General features: G+C 45.9%; 1 protein-coding gene across 1 annotated transcript in view; it reads right to left on the bottom strand.

The window, feature by feature from the left end:
- Positions 1 to 19,644, bottom strand: part of LOC120063915 (interleukin-1 receptor accessory protein-like 1) — a 179,693-nt gene extending 160,049 nt beyond the window's left edge. The window contains exons 1-4 of the mRNA XM_039014228.1: positions 19,611 to 19,644; positions 19,174 to 19,459; positions 11,867 to 12,053; positions 4,148 to 4,301 (exon numbers count right to left, since the gene is read on the bottom strand). Of these exons, the coding sequence (XP_038870156.1) occupies positions 4,148 to 4,301; positions 11,867 to 12,053; positions 19,174 to 19,459; positions 19,611 to 19,644 (661 nt within the window). The remainder of the gene's footprint in view (positions 1 to 4,147; positions 4,302 to 11,866; positions 12,054 to 19,173; positions 19,460 to 19,610) is intronic.
- Positions 19,645 to 20,379: the final 735 nt, after the last annotated feature.

The following is a 20,379-nucleotide window of genomic DNA, read 5'->3' as shown; positions in this document are numbered from 1 at the left end:
TACAGCTGATATGAAACAATCTTACTCTAGCCCTGCAGTATGCATTTAATAGGGCAAGTTGCCTAATGGTAGCCTTTTAATGAGATGAAATGGTTCTATGGTATATTGTGATAGGTTTAATAGAGAAACGTCCCTAGCTTATGACGCAGGCCTGACGAGCATAGATTCCTTGTCTTTACTGTTGGTGTAAAGCAGGAGTGAACATACAGTATCTGCTACACTACGGCTGCTGTATCTGCTGGTTCTTAACCTTGTGTTTCAATCAGAGACTGATTAACACCTGGGTAACCATGTGGTTGAAATATCTGGCCAATCAATGATAGAATGTGTTTGTTTTTTATACAACCCCGGAGAACACTGGTGAAACGCTGATGTTGCTCATAGATCGGAGGATTCCACTATGGTCCTCACCACTGTTATTGTCCATCCTTCCCCTCTAATCAGGGATTGATTCAGACCAGGGACCTTTGACACCAGGTGAGTGGTGAGCTAATCAGCAACATTAAATCAGTCATTTAACTACAAGATAGAAAAGAAAACCAGCAGGAATGGAGCCCACAAGAAATGGAGATGCGGTCCCGTGTTGTAAAGACTTGGCTTACACTTCTACAACAGGGCTTTTGTGTTTCAACAGGGCTTTTGTGTTTCAGAGTTAACTGACGCCAAACAACTGATCCAGGATAATGTATTTTGTCACACCCCCTAATGGTTAAGGTTAGGATAGGGAGCACTACCCACTATCAGACCTGTGTGTCACACAAAATTACTTCCCCATTGTTTTTGACGAGTCACTGACACTCCATTACTGTGAACATGGGGAAAGGGACCTCAAGCAGTTGTAAATGTGTGTGTGTGTTTGTGTGTGTGTATGCATGCATGCGTATGTGTTATTGTGTGTGTGTGTGTTTTGCCAGTACATTTGATTGAAGTGTAATTCCAGCAGGCGTATTGTACCTTTTATGAGCCCAGCATGTTTTCTGTCAGAACTGAGGTGCTTTAACGTCAAATAAACAAGGAAGTGGAGATATTCTTCCAAACTGTCATATATACACAGAGGACGAGAGGTTTACGCACACTGAGAAAAAGAGAGCGAGAAGGGAAAGACAGAGAGAGAACGAGAGGGAACGAGAGAGGGACAGTGGGAGAGAAAAAGTGCTATTCTATGTTTAATGTAAAAAATTGCTTACTTCCTTGCTCTCTCTCGCTTGCTCTCAAATCTCTCTCTATATCCCTCCTCTATGTCATTAGCCGGGTGCTCTGTATTTATAACCTCCATAAAGTTTTTATGGCCTCAACCATTACATGGAGGTCATACTGACATGCTAACACACGCACGCACGCACGCACGCACGCACGCACGCACGCACGCACGCACGCACGCACGCACGCACACACACACACACACACACACACACACACACACACACACACACACACACACACACACACACACACACACACACACACACACACACACACGCTGTAGAAATAAATAAATAAACACACAAGCACTCTGACATGCAGAACACACTGTGCTGAACATACCGTACTACAAACGCACCATCACACACACAAGCACGCAAACACACACATTCAAACACACTGGCGTGATGTGAGCGAGGTGATAAAAAGAGATGCAGTGTATCTGTTTCCTATCGGCCTCATACTTATTGAGCTCTGCCGGGGATAAAACACTGGCCATCAATCACTGAGTCAACCTATTAGGAAGCTTGGTTTCCGGGATCACGCCCCTGCCTTGTCTAAAGGAAGGTCTTGTTGGAGGAGTGGTGTATATCTTCCATCTCAGTGAGATAGTAGCTGCTCTCTGTATCCTATCTGTACCACATCGCACAAGAGCAATGACCAGCTTTAGAAATAAACAGCACAGGGGACACAAATCAGACACACACACGCAAAAATAAACATTTCAATGCAGACACGCACACACACACAAACTTATTTGGAGCCGTAGTCTACACAGTGAAAAGCTGTTAGAGAACTCCATTTCTCTAGTTCCTCTATCTGCCTCAATTCATTATTGCACTGTATTCCAGATACATCTGCTCCATCCCTGTCTGTATCTAATGGCCAAGCAGAACTAACCCAGTGACAAGAGCTCAGAATCTCTCCGCTGGCTAAGCAGAACTAACCCTGGGAGTGAATCAGGATACACAGAGAGATATGGAGACAAACACCTACAATGAAACACACCAGATTTTAAACAGGCCTAGAAGAGCTGTGTTAGTAACCAGATCAGGTCATATTGCAATGGTAGTATAATACAACATTCTGATTCCTGAGAGAGAGACAGAGAGACAGAGAGAGAGACAGAGAGAGAGACAGAGAGAGAAAGAGACAGAGACAGAGAGAGAGACAGAGAGAGACACAGAGAGAAAGAGACAGAGACAGAGAGAGAGACAGAGAGAGACACAGAGAGAAAGAGACAGAGAGAGAGACAGAGACAGAGACAGAGAGAGAGAGACAGAGAGAGAGAGAGAGAGACACAGAGAGAAAGAGACAGAGACAGAGACAGAGAGAGACACAGAGACAGAGACAGAGACAGAGACAGAGACAGAGAGAGAGAGACAGAGAGAGAGAGAGAGAGAGAGAGAGAGAGAGAGAGACACAGAGAGAAAGAGACAGAGACAGAGACAGAGAGACAGAGACAGAGAGAGAGACAGAGAGACAGAGAGAGAAACAGAGAGAGACACAGAGAGAAAGAGACAGAGAGACAGAGACAGAGAGAGACAGAGACAGAGACAGAGACAGAGAGACAGAGAGAGAAACAGCAAGAGACACAGAGAGAAAGAGACAGAGAGAGACACAGAGAGAAAGAGACAGAGACAGAGACAGAGAGAGACAGAGACAGAGACAGAGACAGAGAGAGAAACAGAGAGAGACACAGAGAGAAAGAGACAGAGAGACAGAGAGAGAGAGACAGAGACAGAGAGAGACAGAGACAGAGACAGAGAGAGAGAGAGAGAGAGACAGAGACAGAGACAGAGACAGAGAGAGAGACAGAGAGAGAGACAGAGAGACACAGAGAGAAAGAGACAGAGAGAAAGAGACAGAGAGAGACACAGAGAGAAAGAGACAGAGAGAGACACAGAGAGAAAGAGACAGAGACAGAGACAGAGACAGAGACAGAGAGAGAGACAGAGAGAGAGACAGAGAGAGAGACAGAGAGACACAGAGAGAAAGAGACAGAGAGAAAGAGACAGAGAGACAGAGACAGAGAGAGACAGAGACAGAGACAGAGAGAGAGAGAGAGAGAGAGAGAGAGAGACAGAGACAGAGACAGAGACAGAGACAGAGACAGAGAGAGAGACAGAGAGAAAGAGACAGAGACAGAGAGAAAGAGACAGAGAGACAGAGACAGAGAGAGACAGAGACAGAGACAGAGAGAGAGAGAGAGAGAGAGACAGAGACAGAGACAGAGACAGAGACAGAGACAGAGACACAGAGACAGAGAGAGGAAAATGAAAGAAAATAGATAGAGAGCGAATGGGGGAAATAAAAACGTCACCTTTCCGTCAACCCTAATCAGCACAGTTGACCCAGCAGGGTCCCACAATCCACTGCCTCCTGCCCAGAACACACCTGGGCTGCCCCAAGCACAGCGTGCCCTCAACCCTGGAACTCACCCTGCAGCTAGGGCTGACTGAGCACGGGTGTTTGGTCTCCATAAAAAGAGGACTTACGTAAGTGTGTGTTGGTGTGTGTGTGCATATGTCTGCGTGTTTGATACGTGTGTGCAAGCATTCAGATGTGTATGTGTGTATGCAAGCATGTGTGTAAGCAAGTGTGTGTGCATTCACGTATGCGGGCCTGTATGTGTGTGTGTCTCCCTGACCTTGGTCCTGGCTCTTTAGCTTTCTGTCGGGAAGGGGCTTAGCAGTGTTTGGCAGGCTGTAAAGTGCTGATCTGGACCAAGATATGCATTACGGGCCAACACTTCAACATCAATTAACACACCAGCAGGAGGTCACAGCACTATAGAGAGACGTGTGTGTGTGAGAGAGAGAATCACCTACAACATACAACACAAACGCAAAACAGTAGAATGGAGAAAAGTCAAAAAGCAGGAAGAGGAAGAGGAAGTGATATCCTAAAGAAGTGCACCGCTTCATCCCACCCTCCATCTTACCTGTGACGGTGAGCTCAGTGGTCCTGTGTACCACGAAGCCCCCGAAGGTGACCTCACAGGTGTAGTTGCCGATGTCGTCCTCTTTGACCTCTCTGATGGACAGAGAGTCTCTTCCCTGGAGGATGGAGGCCCGCCACTGCTTAGGACGACACTCCTGGGAGTCACACACACACACACGCACACACACAATACAACATGGGGTTATAGTGCTATTGACAATGAGACACATGAAATCATCATAACATAGAGAACAGGTTGGACTGTTATGTCATGAACACCAACAACAGCAATGGAGGTTCTGTTGAGGTGGCCTATGCATGATGCCTTTGATTTCTGCATTGGTTACATACTGAATTTGTCAACGCTAAGTTGCTTTGGATAGTGGTATCTATTACAGTTAAGGATATTGGGGAAGAGGAGACCAAACAGAGTCATTATATTATCTAGACAGTAGAGAGGACTGTAAAGAGAGCAGTGGAATGCATAGTGTATCACTGCCAACCAGAGAGAACCCATATGGGAAGAGTTATCCTACTTATTTGATAGAAGTGTATTGCACTGAACTGGATACTCCAGATTCAATATTCTCCGACTGGTAAGGACACGGAATGTCATTTGAAAAGTCTCCACTGGCAAAATAATGTGTTTGTGTGTGTGTGTGGCGTGTATGTGTGTGTGCGTATGTATGTGTGGTTTGTGTGCGTGTGTGTGTACATAGGCAGAGTGTACATAGGCTCCTCACTCCGGGTACTCTCCTCCCTCTCTGGCAGGGACAACTCTGGCTCAGAGGATTCTATTCCACCGTAGCTCGCGGCAACCCTCGGAATTCAATCAGCTCGGCTGCAGAGCAATCCAAATAACTCCAGGTTCCAGCGCTCCCAGTCATTATCCAAGCCTTAATTGAATTCTGGGAAAACCTGGAGGTCGAGTCCGACTGGCTAATCTACCACTGATCTGCCTTTGATTAGTTTGGCCTGGGCTGCTCCCTGGGATGCGCGCTGTGATCCGCAGGCCATGCCTGACCTCAACAGGGGAGAACTCAGGTGAGAAAGGTAACTCGAGAGTCAGATAATAGATATCTTAGGCTAGGAGCATTTAGAGGACACACACACACTTTTTCTCTCTCTGCATGCTGGGAGTGTTTGGTGCATGCTGGGAATTGTATGAGCGAGTGCGAGTGTTGTCTGAAGTTACATCGCCTGTTTTTTCCTTCTTGTTTTACTTTTCTTGGTGGTTTTCCTTTTTCTATACATGATTAAGGTGATTATTTATCTTATTTATTTGTTGTGGTAGAATTGAGTATATTGTTTTTCTTGTAGAAATTGCCCTGGTGGGGATGGCGACCCACATGGGGACGCCGTCCCTGTCACTTCGGCACGGCTTTAAGTGTGTTACTGAAGCTACTGTCACTGTGGAGGAGTTTCTGGTTGCCGTAGGAGAGAAGATAGGCTATGAGAATGTTTCTTATGCGTCGCGGATGAATGAAGCGGTGGTGTTTTTTCTTAAAGAAATGTTTATTCAAGTTACGCTGCTTTTTTCTCCGTCAACAAGAGTAACGATTTCGAATGTACCGCCGTTTATTCCCAATGAGCTATTGGAGAGCGAGTTATTGCGCTTTGGGAAGTTTGCAAGTTCAATTAAGATTGTCCCGTTGGGTTGCAAACACCTGGCTTTGAAACATGTTGTATCATTTCAAACACCGGCTCTGAAACAGGTTATGTCGTTTCAAACACCCGGCTCTGAAACAGGTTATGTCGTTTCAAACACCGGCTCTGAAACAGGTTATGTCATTTCGTTGGGTTGCAAACACCGGCTCTGAAACAGGTTATGTCGTTTCAAACACCCGGCTCTGAAACAGGTTATGTCGTTTCAAACACCGGCTTTGAAACATGTTGTATTGTTTCAAACACCCGGCTCTGAAACAGGTTATGTCATTTCAAACACCGGCTCTGAAACAGGTTGTCGTTTCAAACACCCGGCTCTGAAACAGGTTATGTTGTTTCAAACACCCGGCTCTGAAACAGGTTGTATTGTTTCAAACACCCGGCTCTGAAACAGGTTGTATTGTTTCAAACACCCGGCTCTGAAACAGGTTATGTCGTTTCAAACACCGGCTCTGAAAAAGGTTATGTCGTTTCAAACACCCCGCTTTGAAACAGGTTGTCGTTTCAAACACCCGGCTCTGAAACAGGTTGTCGTTTCAAACACCGGCTCTGAAACAGGTTATGTTGTTTCAAACACCGGCTCTGAAACAGGTTGTCGTTTCAAACACCCGGCTCTGAAACAGGTTGTCGTTTCAAACACCCAGCTCTGAAACAGGTTAAGTCGTTTTGGTGACAGGTGTTTATGTTTTTGGACTCAACGAAGCAGACTTTGGAGTTATCGTTTAAAGTCAAGTATGACAACAGACTGTATATGGCTTATGCTAGTACGGGCAGTCAACGGTGTTTTGAGTGTGGGGATGTTGGCCATAAGCGACATGCTTGCCCGAAAAGGGAGAAGGCGGAGGGAGGGGCGCAGGTGGTCCTCGTAACACCTGGGCCCCCTGATGTAGGGAGAGGTGGGACGACAGTGGTAGAGCAGCCACAAGCACCTGTTGCTGAGGAACAAGTTTTCCGTGTTGAGGGTACAGAGTTTCAACTTGTACCAGAGGGGAACATAGCGTCTGTTATGCAGCAGAAAAATATTGTTGTAGGAGGTCGGATCTTGGGAGCCATTTCCTCAGACTGGTGAGGAGATGCCCAGTATGAGTGATGGGGTACAGGAGGGGGTTCATGTGGACCTAGTCTCCCAAGTAGAGGAGGAGATGCCCACTACAAGTAATGGGGTACAGGAGGGGGTTCAGGTGGGGCTAGTCTCCCAGGTAGTGGAGGAGATGCCCGGTACGAGTGATGGGGTGCAAGTGGGGAGTGTTGAGAGGGATGTGGTAGAGGGGAGTCAGGGGTCTGTGGCCTCAGTTGAGGAGGATCAGGAGAAGGATATGGATATCTCTAAGATAGCAGCTGGCGAGGACTCAATTTACAATCTAGAGGAGGTAAATGGGTTCCTGGATCAGACTTTTGGGAAATCTGTCAAATTGGTAGATTTTTTTTATGTTGATAAGTTTGTGAGGTCAGCTGTGATGTTCCAGAAGACAGTGGGGTTAGACCAGTTAAGTGAGAAGAAGCGTTTTCGCTTGAGGAAATTTGTTACTGCTGTTACGGCAGCAAAAGGTGGTGGGAAACGTGATAAGGTTAAGAGAAAATTAAAACAATTAAAACAAATAATGATGACCATTGCCTCATAGGGTGTTTTTTTCTCTTTGTCTGGTTTCTCTGTGGTTTCTTCTGCTTTTATTTTCTCTTTTCTATATGGAGGTACTAAGGGTAGGCTCTCTCAATATTAATGGGGGAAGGGACAGGAATAAGAGGGCTTGGTTATTAGAAGTAATAAAACAGAAAAGGCTTAATGTAGTTTTCCTACAGGAGACACATAGTGATGAGGATAATGAGGTTGACTGGGGTATGTGGTGGGAGGGGCAGCATATACTCAGTCATGGTATTAATTTCAGTGCTGGGGTGGCAATTTTGTTTTCCTCAGGCTTAGGGGTGACTGTGGTATCTGCAACAGAGATTGTCAAGGGTCAGGTTTTAATGGTCAAGGCAGATGTTATAGGTTTTCTGTTAATTTTTTTGAATGTTTATGCTCCTAATGAGGGTACAGACAGAGCATATTGCAGTATTTGATCAAATAAAGGAAACCTTAAGACAGTGTTACCAAGAGGGGTGTATGGTTTTATGGGGGGACTGGAACTGTACAGTGGATTTTACTATTGACCGCACTGCTGAAGAACCTCACCTGCGGTCAACTACTTGCCTGTCTGGTCTATTAACTGAGTTTGAGCTCTCTGATGTTTGGAGAGTAAGGAATGCAACATTTAGGCTGTACACATGGTTAAAAGTTAATGAAGGTCATGTCAGATTAGACAGGTTGTATGTATCTGATCACTACTGTAGTAGGGTTGGAAGGTTAGACAGGTTGTATGTATCTGATCACTACTGTAGTAGTGTTGAAGGTGTGATATTACTCCTGAGGGTTTTTCTGATCACCATATTGTTACTGTTGATATTCACTTGTCCTGTCCATGAAAGTCATCACCTTATTGGTATTTTAATGTTAAATTGTTACATTATGTCATGTTTTGTGAAAGGTTTTGTTGTTTTGGGAAAAATTGAGGTTTACAAAAGGGAATTTTGAGTCCTTGAGACAATGGTGGGAGGTTGGAAAGGCCCAAATACAATTGTTTTGTCAACAGTATACTGCTCTGTCTCGTATTGAAGTTAAAGAGACTATCAGAGCCCTTGAACAGGACATCAAATCTATTGAATTGAAGTTGCTCACTCAGAATGACCCCGGACTAGTCATGAACTTACAGGACAAGAAACATGAACTGAGGTCGTTTCTACATGAAAGAGTGTAGGGTGCCTTGATGAGGTCTCGCTTTGCTACCCTCAAAGATATGGATGCTCCTGGTACTTTTTTTTATACCTAGGACAGTCGACATTGCAACGCAAACAGATGGTCTGCCTTCGTCTCCCTGATGGGAAGGTGACCACGGATGACAGTGAAATGCGCCAACATGCCGTGGATTTCTACTCTATAAGGTGGATGATTGTGATTCTCTTTGTACTGAACAGCTGTTACATGGACTTCCTCAATTGGGCCCTGAGCAGAGAGTTGATTTGGACTCTGACATTACTCTGCAGGAGCTGTCCACAGCAGTTATGCAGCTCTCATCAGGCCGAGCCCCTGGCATCGATGGTTTACCATCTGAGTTTCGGGGATCTGTTGGGGGGATTTTTCTGAAGTGGTGTGTGAATCTTTCATGAGGGTTCTCTTCCTGTTTCCTGTCAATGTGCTGTGCTTTCATTGTTGCCAAAAAAGGGGGATTTGGCTCTTCTAAAAAATTGCCGACCTGTTGCATTGCTGTGTGCAGAATATAAAATTGTATCTAAATGTCTCTCAGACAGGTTGAAAGAGTATCTGGGGCTGTTGGTCCACAAGGACCAGTCCTACTGTGTACCTGACCGCTCTATAGTTGATAACTTGTTTCTAATAAGAGATGTTTTAGACATCTGTAAACTTCTTTGGATCAAGAGAAGACCTTTGACTGTGTAGACCACCAGTAGTCATTCAAAACAATGAAAGCTTTTGGGTTTGGGGATGGTTTTCTTGTCTTGGATGAGTTTACTGTATACTGGGGCCTCATATATGTAGAAGGTGGGGGGTGGTTTGAGCTGCCCCATCCCCGTCCAAAGGGGTATCAGGTAGGGATGCCCAATTTCAGGGCAGTTATATTATCTGGCAATTGAACCAATACTTTGTTTTTTAAGAGCGAGGCTTACTGGTTTCTCTGTGCCAGGGGTAATGAAGGGTCCCACGATAGCACTGTCTGTGTATGCAGATGACGTGACAGTTTTTATTACAGGGGGTGAGGATGTTAAGGTTTTCTCAAACACTTTAAAGGTGTATGAGGGGGCCTCCTCAGCTAGAGTCAATTGGGAAAAGAGCGAATCGCTGTGGGCAGGTCAGCTTCAGACGGGGTCCGCACCACAGTTACCAGGGGCGATTCAGTGGGGCAGAGATGGGATGAAGACTTTGGGGGCTCCGATGTCTTTCAGAAAAAGAACTGGGAGGGTGTAGTGGAGAAAGTGTGTGCCAGATTGTCAAGGTGGAAATGGGTGCTACCCCAGCTGTCTTACAGGGGAAGGGTGCTGGTAGCCAATAATCTTGCTGCCTCTACCCTGTGGCTCAGACAGATGACTTTACAGCCACTGGGGGGCCTGATATAAGAGCTTCAGAGGACCCTTGTCAATTTATTTTGGTCTGGACAACATTAGATTAAAGCTGTGGCCCTGTGCCTGCCACTGCACGAGGGTGGGCAAGGTCTGGTGGACATTTCTTCCAGGATCATGGCTTTCCGGCTTCAAGTAGCCCAGAAACGGTTGTACTGTGACCATTCTAGCTGGGTCGACGCAACCTATACATTGATGAGGAGAGTGGGCTGTTTGGGCTTAGACAAGCACCTTTTCCTCTTAAAGCTGGAGGGGGTGATTTGTCTGGCTTGACTCCATTCTATGAGTCTGTTAAACAGGCTTGGAGAGTTAATGTCAAGTGCCGTAAGACCGGCACCCCACCAGGGATGTGGCTTTTGAAGAACCTCTTTTTTACAACACTGCCATCCAGTCCCGTGCTGTGGGTTCAGCCAGCCTATGTCATGCCTGTTAGGTGTGGGGTGTACCAAGCTGGGTCATCTGATGCGGAGTAGGAGCAGATCGTTGGAGGAGCTGGGAGAAAAAGCGGGGTTCCGATCATCTCGCCTACTGAGGAAGGTCGTAGCTGAGGTCTGTAATTCCTTGCCAGTACTTCATCGGCAGTATGAAGGGGTCAAATCAATGAGGTGGGTGGGTGTGTTTGGTCCAGGTGCCTCCCCAAAAGGCTGTTGGTGGTCTTTATATAAACTACCTATTGAAAAGAGGACAGCTGACCTCCAATGGAGGATAATACATGGAGCCATAGCCACCAACATGCATCTGGTACACCTGGATCCTACTGTTGGGGAGGAGTCTGAAACTCTGGCACATCTGTTCTTACAGTGTCCCAGGTTGGTCGGGATGATTGACCTGATCCCTAGCTGGTTCTCAGCTCTGGGAAAGGTGTTCTCTTCACAACTGTGTATATTTGGGCTAAAGTACAGGTTTAGTCGAAGGGGTGTAGTTATTTTGCTGTATTTTGTGTCAGGGGCAGCTAAATTAGCAATATGGAAGACCTGAAAGAACAGTATTCGGGGACAGGGGTCTGTGGATGGGGTGGGAATGCTGGAGGGGATGTTGGCAGCAAGACTGAGGAATGAGTTTGCCTATTACAAAATGGTTAATAACATGGATCTGTTTATGAGTATATGGTGTATTCAGAGGCTGTTGTGTTTAATTGATGTGTAACTATGGTTTTGTGTGAGTGTTGTCGTGTTGTTTGTTCCCAATAAAGGTTATTTAAAACTCTCTCTCTCTCTCTCTCTCTCTCTCTCTCTATCTCTCTCTCTCTCTCTCTCTCTCTCTCTCTCTCTCTCTCTCTCTCTCTCTCTCTCTCTCTCTCTCTCTCTCTCTCTCTCTCTATCTCTCTCTCTTTCCCTCTCTCTCTCTCTCTCTCTCTCTCTCTCTCTCTCTCTCTCTCTCTCTCTCTCTCTCTCTCTCTCTCTCTCTATATATATATTTTCCGCAGGGCAAAGTGAACTATAATATAAAAAGGTTCTCTCCTCATCAGTGTGTGAATAATGAATCCCATCTTTGTGAAAGCCCTCTGTTCCTCTGTCTCTGTATTCATGTACTGTGTGTTTCTCCTAAGATGACCTCTACACTGATACTGGTGCACTGCAGACAGGTGTCGTGTAATTCTCCTATTATTAACAAATCCCACATGCATAATCTGACCCAGGCCCCCACGGACACAGCTTTTACATTCCATAGAAACAACTAGGAAGTGATCTGAAAACAAAGTAATGAGGCACCATCTTCACCAAGTTAAATCAGACACACACACACACACACACACACACACACACACACACACACACACACACACACACACACACACACACACACACACACACACACACACACACACACACACACACACACACACACACACACACACACACACACGCACACACACATCTCTCACCTTAAACCAGATGATATGGGGGTCTTTCCCAGGTTCTATGTAGTCCTCTATGTCTGGACAGGTGATGTCTTTGCTCTTGCTGAGTTCGGCCTTCTCCATATGTCTCATGTCAGAGTTGTAGCAGAGGTCTGTGTCGTTCTCAGCCACGTGGAGGGACATGGACACCTTCATACAGTAGGTTGAATTCCTGGAACACACCAGCACAACCAACAGGTCACTGACAAGATTCAGACCATAAGAGAAAATGCATAGTCGCAACTCTTCCTATTCCTGATTTACATTAGCTTTCTTTTTTCTCTCTCTGACTGTATGTTTTACCTCCTCTTCTCCTGTCCTCATTCCTCCCACATGCACACAAACACAGGCAAAACACACATGCACACACACATTGTCGGAGATAGTGCTAACGACGTGTTCATCAGCTTACTGAACCAATGACTCAGGCTCACGACCACTATTGAAATAATGAGGGCCATGCAGCCTGCCCTGGGAATACTAATGACATAACAGACACCACACACACACACACACACACACACACACACACACACACACACACACACACACACACACACACACACACACACACACACACACACACACACACACACACATAGAGAGACAGGGGATGGAAGGAGTGGAAGAACCTGCTTAGTCATCACAGTGATGTAATAGCCCTCTGACAGCAGAGGAGCAAGCCCGTGGCATTGAAATACTGAAGGCTGGGTCTAAATACAGTCAAATGCTGAAGGTTATGTCTAAATACAGTCAAATACTGAAGGCTGGGTCTAAATACAGTCAAATGCTGAAGGTTATGTCTAAATACAGTCAAATGCTGAAGGCTGGGTCTAAATACAGTCAAATGCTGAAGGCTGGGTCTAAATACAGTCAAATGCTGAAGGCTGGGTCTACATACAGTCAAATGCTGAAGGCTGGGTCTAAATACAGTCAAATGCTGAAGGCTGGGTCTACATACAGTCAAATGCTGAAGGCTGGGTCTACATACAGTCAAATGCTGAAGGCTGGGTCTAAATACAGTTAAATGCTGAAGGCTGGGTCTAAATACAGTCAAATGCTGAAGGCTGGGTCTAAATACAGTCAAATGCTGAAGGCTGGGTCTAAATACAGTCAAATGCTGAAGGCTGGGTCTAAATACAGTCAAATGCTGAAGGCTGGGTCTAAATACAGTCAAATTCTGAAGGCTGGGTCTAAATACAGTCAAATGCTGAAGGCTGGGTCTAAATACAGTCAAATGCTGAAGGCTGGGTCTAAATACAGTCAAATGCTGAAGGCTGGGTCTAAATACAGTCAAATGCTGAAGGCTGGGTCTAAATACAGTCAAATTACTTCATTTTCTCGTCTACTTTCCTTCAATATGAGTCATTTGAGAAAGCCAGTGGCATGACTGAAAAATAGGCTCATTGTCTGTAGCGGATGGCTAAGTGACGTCATCTCTTCAGATATACGGTACCATTCAAAAGGTTGGACACACCTACTCATTCCAGGGTTTTTCTTTATTTTTACTATTTTCTACATTGTAGAATAATAGTGAAGACATCAAAACTATGAAATAACACATATGGAATCATGTTGTAATCAAAAAAGTGTTAAACAAATAAAAATATATTTTATATTTGAGATTCTTCAAAGTAGCCAACCTTTGACTTGATGACAGCTTTGCACACTCTTGGCATTCTCTCAACCAGCTTCACCTGGAATGCTTTTCCAACAGTCTTGAAGGAGTTCCCACATATGCTGAGCACTTGTTGCCATTCCCAACACCACCGCCCCCATCTCTCTGCCTTGTGTGACCTGTGTAGCATATGGGGCTTAATTTCGTTACATTAACTTTACTGCTGGCCAGATGCTTCCTTTCAAGCTACATGACAGGCTTTCATATTATATAGTCAAGTTATGGAAGTAATAAGAGAATCCCCTCTCCCATAGAAACACCTGACCTCCAGACCATAAAACACACACAGCTGAGGCTGTCAGACACTGCACCAGGCTACTAGAGATATAGCCAACAGGCTGGCTGGGAGGCTCTCTTACTGTGGGACGGAGCTAACTGAGAATAGGGTAAAGTAGGATTGGACTGGAAACCGTAACCAGATGTTAGATAATGCAATGACCGTGTTATTTAAAATTTTGTGTTTTTATTTCGCCTAAACACACACGCACACACACGCACACGCACACGTACACCCGCCTAAGAGCTTCGGAGGTGTAAATGTTGACATGATGAGGGAGATTATCAGAGATGACCTCGTAGCGGAGGGGACACCTGAGCCAATCAGATGGATGGAGTCCCAGGGGAACCAATGAGGGAGCTCTCTACTTGTTAAATATTGAAACTAGGGGATCACTGCGGGATTGTGGGACATTTTTTGTGGTGTTTGATTGATGGACTGTCGGGTCGACAATTCGTCCAAACTTTCAAAAACTGTTTCACTCCAACACAGCAAGCTTTAGTCTCCAACTCGCATTAGCTTCCATTCCCCACACATTAGTATCCCTCACATATGTTCGTTCTCAGAGTAATCACAACAGGAAAACACACACGCAGACCACTGAGAGATACAGGCTCATTTGAGAGGTGGTGAATTCATTCAGTGGGAGACACGTGCATGGACTACAGAGGTGGAGGGAGGGAGATTGTTTAGAGGAGAGAAAACACTGGAGGTGACAGCTTTACATTTACATTAAGTGGGGATGGAGAGAAAGAAAAAGAGAGAGGGGGAGAGGGAGAAACAGAAACAATGAGAGAGAAAGAGAAAGGGGGAGAGAGGAAGAGAGATAGAGAGAGGGGGTAGAGGGAGAAAGCGAGATAGAAAGAGGGGGTAGAGGGAGAAACAGAAACAAGGAGAGAAAAAGAGAGAGGGGGAGAGAGAGGAAGAGAGATAGAGAGAGGGGGTAGAGAGAGAAAGCGAGATAGAGAGAGGGGGTAGAGGGAGAAACAGAAACAAGGAGAGAAAAAGAGAGAGGGGGAGAGAGAGGAAGAGAGATAGAGAGAGGGGGTAGAGAGAGAAACAGAAACAAGGAGAGATAGAGAGAGGAAGCGAGATAGAGAGATAGAGAGAGGGGGTAGAGAGAGAAACAGAAACAAGGAGAGATAGAGAGAGGGGGAGAGAGAGGAAGAGAGATAGAGAGAGGGGGTAGAGAGAGAAACAGAAACAAGGAGAGAAAAAGAGAGAGGGGGAGAGAGAGGAAGAGAGATAGAGAGAGGGGGTAGAGAGAGAAAGCGAGATAGAGAGAGGGGGTAGAGGGAGAAACAGAAACGGGGAGAGAGAGGAAGAGAGATAGAGAGAGGGGGTAGAGAGAGAAACAGAAACAAGGAGAGATAGAGAGAGGAAGCGAGATAGAGAGATAGAGAGAGGGGGTAGAGAGAGAAACAGAAACAAGGAGAGATAGAGAGAGGGGGAGAGAGAGGAAGAGAGATAGAGAGAGGGGGTAGAGAGAGAAACAGAAACAAGGAGAGAAAAAGAGAGAGGGGGAGAGAGAGGAAGAGAGATAGAGAGAGGGGGTAGAGAGAGAAAGCGAGATAGAGAGAGGGGGTAGAGGGAGAAACAGAAACAAGGAGAGAAAAAGAGAGAGGGGGAGAGAGAGGAAGAGAGATAGAGAGAGGGGGTAGAGAGAGAAAGCGAGATAGAGGGGGTAGAGGGAGAAACAGAAACAAGGAGAGAAAAAGAGAGAGGGGGAGAGAGAGGAAGAGAGATAGAGAGAGGGGGAGAGAGAGGAAGAGAGATAGAGAGAGGGGGTAGAGGGAGAAAGAGAGATAGAGAGAGGGGGTAGAGGGAGAAACAGAAACAAGGAGAGAAAAAGAGAGAGGGGGAGAGAGAGGAAGAGAGATAGAGAGAGGGTAGAGGGAGAAAGAGAGATAGAGAGAGGGGGTAGAGGGAGAAACAGAAACAAGGAGAGAAAAAGAGAGAGGGGGAGAGAGAGGAAGAGAGATAGAGAGAGGGTGTAGAGAGAGAAACAGAAACAAGGAGAGAAAAAGAGAGAGGGGGAGAGAGAGGAAGAGAGATAGAGAGAGGGGGAGAGAGAGGTGGTGAATTCATTCAGTGGGAGACACGTGCATGGACTACAGAGGTGGAGGGAGGGAGATTGTTTAGAGGAGAGAAAACACTGGAGGTGACAGCTTTACATTTACATTAAGTGGGGATGGAGAGAAAGAAAAAGAGAGAGGGGGAGAGGGAGAAACAGAAACAATGAGAGAGAAAGAGAAAGGGGGAGAGAGGAAGAGAGATAGAGAGAGGGGGTAGAGGGAGAAAGCGAGATAGAAAGAGGGGGTAGAGGGAGAAACAGAAACAAGGAGAGAAAAAGAGAGAGGGGGAGAGAGAGGAAGAGAGATAGAGAGAGGGGGTAGAGAGAGAAAGCGAGATAGAGAGAGGGGGTAGAGGGAGAAACAGAAACAAGGAGAGAAAAAGAGAGAGGGGGAGAGAGAGGAAGAGAGATAGAGAGAGGGGGTAGAGAGAGAAACAGAAACAAGGAGAGATAGAGAGAGGAAGCGAGATAGAGAGATAGAGAGAGGGGGTAGAGAGAGAAACAGAAACAAGGAGAGATAGAGAGAGGGGGAGAGAGAGGAAGAGAGATAGAGAGAGGGGGTAGAGAGAGAAACAGAAACAAGGAGAGAAAAAGAGAGAGGGGGAGAGAGAGGAAGAGAGATAGAGAGAGGGGGTAGAGAGAGAAAGCGAGATAGAGAGAGGGGGTAGAGGGAGAAACAGAAACGGGGAGAGAGAGGAAGAGAGATAGAGAGAGGGGGTAGAGAGAGAAACAGAAACAAGGAGAGATAGAGAGAGGAAGCGAGATAGAGAGATAGAGAGAGGGGGTAGAGAGAGAAACAGAAACAAGGAGAGATAGAGAGAGAGGAAGAGAGATAGAGAGAGGGGGTAGAGAGAGAAACAGAAACAAGGAGAGAAAAAGAGAGAGGGGGAGAGAGAGGAAGAGAGATAGAGAGAGGGGGTAGAGAGAGAAAGCGAGATAGAGAGAGGGGGTAGAGGGAGAAACAGAAACAAGGAGAGAAAAAGAGAGAGGGGGAGAGAGAGGAAGAGAGATAGAGAGAGGGGGTAGAGAGAGAAAGCGAGATAGAGGGGGTAGAGGGAGAAACAGAAACAAGGAGAGAAAAAGAGAGAGGGGGAGAGAGAGGAAGAGAGATAGAGAGAGGGGGAGAGAGAGGAAGAGAGATAGAGAGAGGGGGTAGAGGGAGAAAGAGAGATAGAGAGAGGGGGTAGAGGGAGAAACAGAAACAAGGAGAGAAAAAGAGAGAGGGGGAGAGAGAGGAAGAGAGATAGAGAGAGGGTAGAGGGAGAAAGAGAGATAGAGAGAGGGGGTAGAGGGAGAAACAGAAACAAGGAGAGAAAAAGAGAGAGGGGGAGAGAGAGGAAGAGAGATAGAGAGAGGGTGTAGAGAGAGAAACAGAAACAAGGAGAGAAAAAGAGAGAGGGGGAGAGAGAGGAAGAGAGATAGAGAGAGGGGGAGAGAGAGGAAGAGAGATAGAGAGAGGGGGTAGAGAGAGAAACAGAAACAAGGAGAGAAAAAGAGAGAGGGGGAGAGAGAGGAAGAGAGATAGAGAGAGGGGGAGAGAGAGAAACAGAAACAAGGAGAGAAAAAGAGAGAGGGGGAGAGAGAGGAAGAGAGATAGAGAGAGGGGGTAGAGAGAGAAACAGAAACAAGGAGAGAAAAAGAGAGAGGGGGAGAGAGAGGAAGAGAGATAGAGAGAGGGGGTAGAGAGAGAAACAGAAACAAGGAGAGAAAAAGAGAGAGGGGGAGAGAGAGGAAGAGAGATAGAGAGAGGGGGTAGAGAGAGAAACAGAAACAAGGAGAGAAAAAGAGAGAGGGGAGAGAGAGGAAGAGAGATAGAGAGAGGGTGTAGAGAGAGAAACAGAAACAAGGAGAGATTGTTATGTAGATTAAGTCACCTTCACACATACACTGATGGGAAAAATTTGGTTCCAGACAGCAAAGGAGAAAAGGGACTAACACACACACACACGCACGCACGCACGCACGCACGCACAAACACACACACACACACACACACACACACACACACACACACACACACACACACACACACACACACACACCACACCATATCTTCTTCAGGGAAAAACATCTGGAGGGTTTCAATGCTAAGCTGTACTTTCTCCACTGAAGGATTGATCTATATTTAGATATAGCCAACTCTGTGTAGCAGCATCCTCCAATGCACCACAATACCGTAAGACTATCTACACCCTCCAAACAGTTCATAATAACCAGTCAAACTTCAAGTGAATGGTTGAAAATATGACTAGACTTCAACAATACGATCAGCAATCACTGAGAAAAACCAGGAGACAAAAACAAATGCTGTAATGTGGGGATATCGACTGTACAAGCAGCAATGGACTCCTTTCTGTCTTTCTCTCTCCCCCTCTCCCCTCACACACTCTCTCTCCCCCTCTCACACTCTCTCTCTCTCTCACTCTCTCTCTCTCTCTCTCTCTCTCTCTCTCTCTCTCTCTCTCTCTCTCTCACACACACACACACACACACTCTCTCTATTTTCCCAGCAGAGATGCTTGGTGGAAGTGTTTGGTTCATGTGTGCTAAAATTTGCGACTCAGAAGCTTACCCTCCAACAAAAAGAGAATTGATTTAAGCTCAGTGGCAAATCTCCAAAGTGCGTCTCTGATTAGGTTACTGGAGAACTCTTGAATCCCACCGTGAATAACATCTGAATACATGAAGCCTTTTAACACTTTAAAACACTGGAGAACGTTTCCTAATGCATGTGATCTGCTTGTCTAGTGTCATACACATAGACAGATGTAGACGACGTTCTCAGTGTGCTGGCCATAGAAATTATTTTTAAAGTAATGGTCAAGTCTTAGAGAGGGAGAGAGTGAAGGAGAGAGAAGGAGGGAGAGAAGGAGGGAGAGCGTATTATGTTGCCTCCAGGAATATGAGAAACATCCACTTCAGACCCTCTCGACAGAACAACAAAAACACAACCCCTTTGATTCTGACTCAGCCGGAGAAAGAAGGGGGGAAGAGATCATGAGAGAGAGCGAGTGCGAGTGAGAAAGAGTTGGAAAGAGAGACTCAGCAATCAATATCACAGAGGAGTATGCACGGTTAAAAGTAGAGGGATGGAATAAAGGAGGAAGGGGGCATGTAGCTAAAAGAGTAAATAATCCCTAGTTTCCCTAGTTTGTCCCTCGTGTCTTACCGTAGCTCTAGTATCCCTACTGTTCCTCCTATCTTACCGTAGCACGCAGGAGTAGACTGGAGCAGTAGAGCACAGTTTGTCCCTCATGTCTTACCGTAGAACGCAGGAGTAGAGGCCCACGTCCTGGAGGTCGGCCGGTCTGAACCAGATGGCGTCCTCCTCCTTGCTCATGCGCACGCCGTTGAAGGAGATGGGCTCCTCAAAGTCTCCGTGGCCCAGGCCAGTGCTGCGGTACCACATGAGGCTGAGGCCCACGCTCTGAGCCTGGCTGTAGTTGGCCCGGATGTAGCCGTAGAACAGGGCACACTTCAGCCTCACCGGCTCTCCCTGCAGCACACGGTACTTCAGGTAATCCACTGACCAGTCTGTACAGAGGTCAACTATGGAGAGACAGAGAGAGAGAGAGAGAGAGAAAGAGAGAGAGAGAAAGAAAGAAAGAGAGAGAGAAACAGTATGTTATATTCCACTGAGTTAGCTATCCTCAAGACAGAGGAGAGAGAGTTAAATTCTTCTTTGTAGACAAGTCCGTACAGCTGTCAGCTATGGGGAGGGGTGGGTTACACATGTTTCTATCCTACCATCATTAGCCCCCTCCTCCTCACTCAGTAAACATGGAAACAAAACAACAATGTGAACTGAGCGAGAGAATATTACATCTGGGAAAACAGATTTCAGCTGAATTTCATCAGTGTGGCCTTGGTGGATGCTAAATCGGTGTGTGTGTGTATTTCCGTCTGTGCCACTTTCAGTTCGTATTCTCTCATCTTCTCTCCTCCATTTCCATCCTTCTCACAAACGTTTACACCCGGAAAGGTGTATGGAAGCAACTGTGACTGTCAAATATCTCCATCAGTGATGTCCGGACTAGAGGTCGACCGATTAATCGGAAAGGCCGATTAACCTGTCTGGCTCTGGCGTTCCGCTAGCGGAACTCCTTCCACATTCCACTGAAAAGGCAGAGCGCGAAATTCAAAATATATTTTTGAGAAATATTTAACTTTCACACATTAACAAGTCCAATACAGCAAATGAAAGATACACATCTTGTGAATCCAGTCAACATGTCCGATTTTTAAAATGTTTTACAGCGAAAACACATTTTTCACAGCACAGGTAGCATGCACAAAGCCAACCTAACTAACCAAGAACCAACCAAACTAACCAAGAAACAACTTCATCAGATGACAGTCTTATAACATGTTATACAATAAATCTATGTTTTGTTCGAAAAATGTGCATATTTGAGGTATAAATCAGTTTTACATTGCAGCTACCATCACAGCTACCGTCACAAATAGGA

This window comes from Salvelinus namaycush, chromosome 19, assembly GCF_016432855.1.
Source record: "Salvelinus namaycush isolate Seneca chromosome 19, SaNama_1.0, whole genome shotgun sequence".
Classification (NCBI taxonomy): domain Eukaryota; kingdom Metazoa; phylum Chordata; class Actinopteri; order Salmoniformes; family Salmonidae; genus Salvelinus; species Salvelinus namaycush.
Note: the sequence above shows the minus strand (reverse complement) of the source record. Positions and strands in the feature narration are given on the sequence as shown.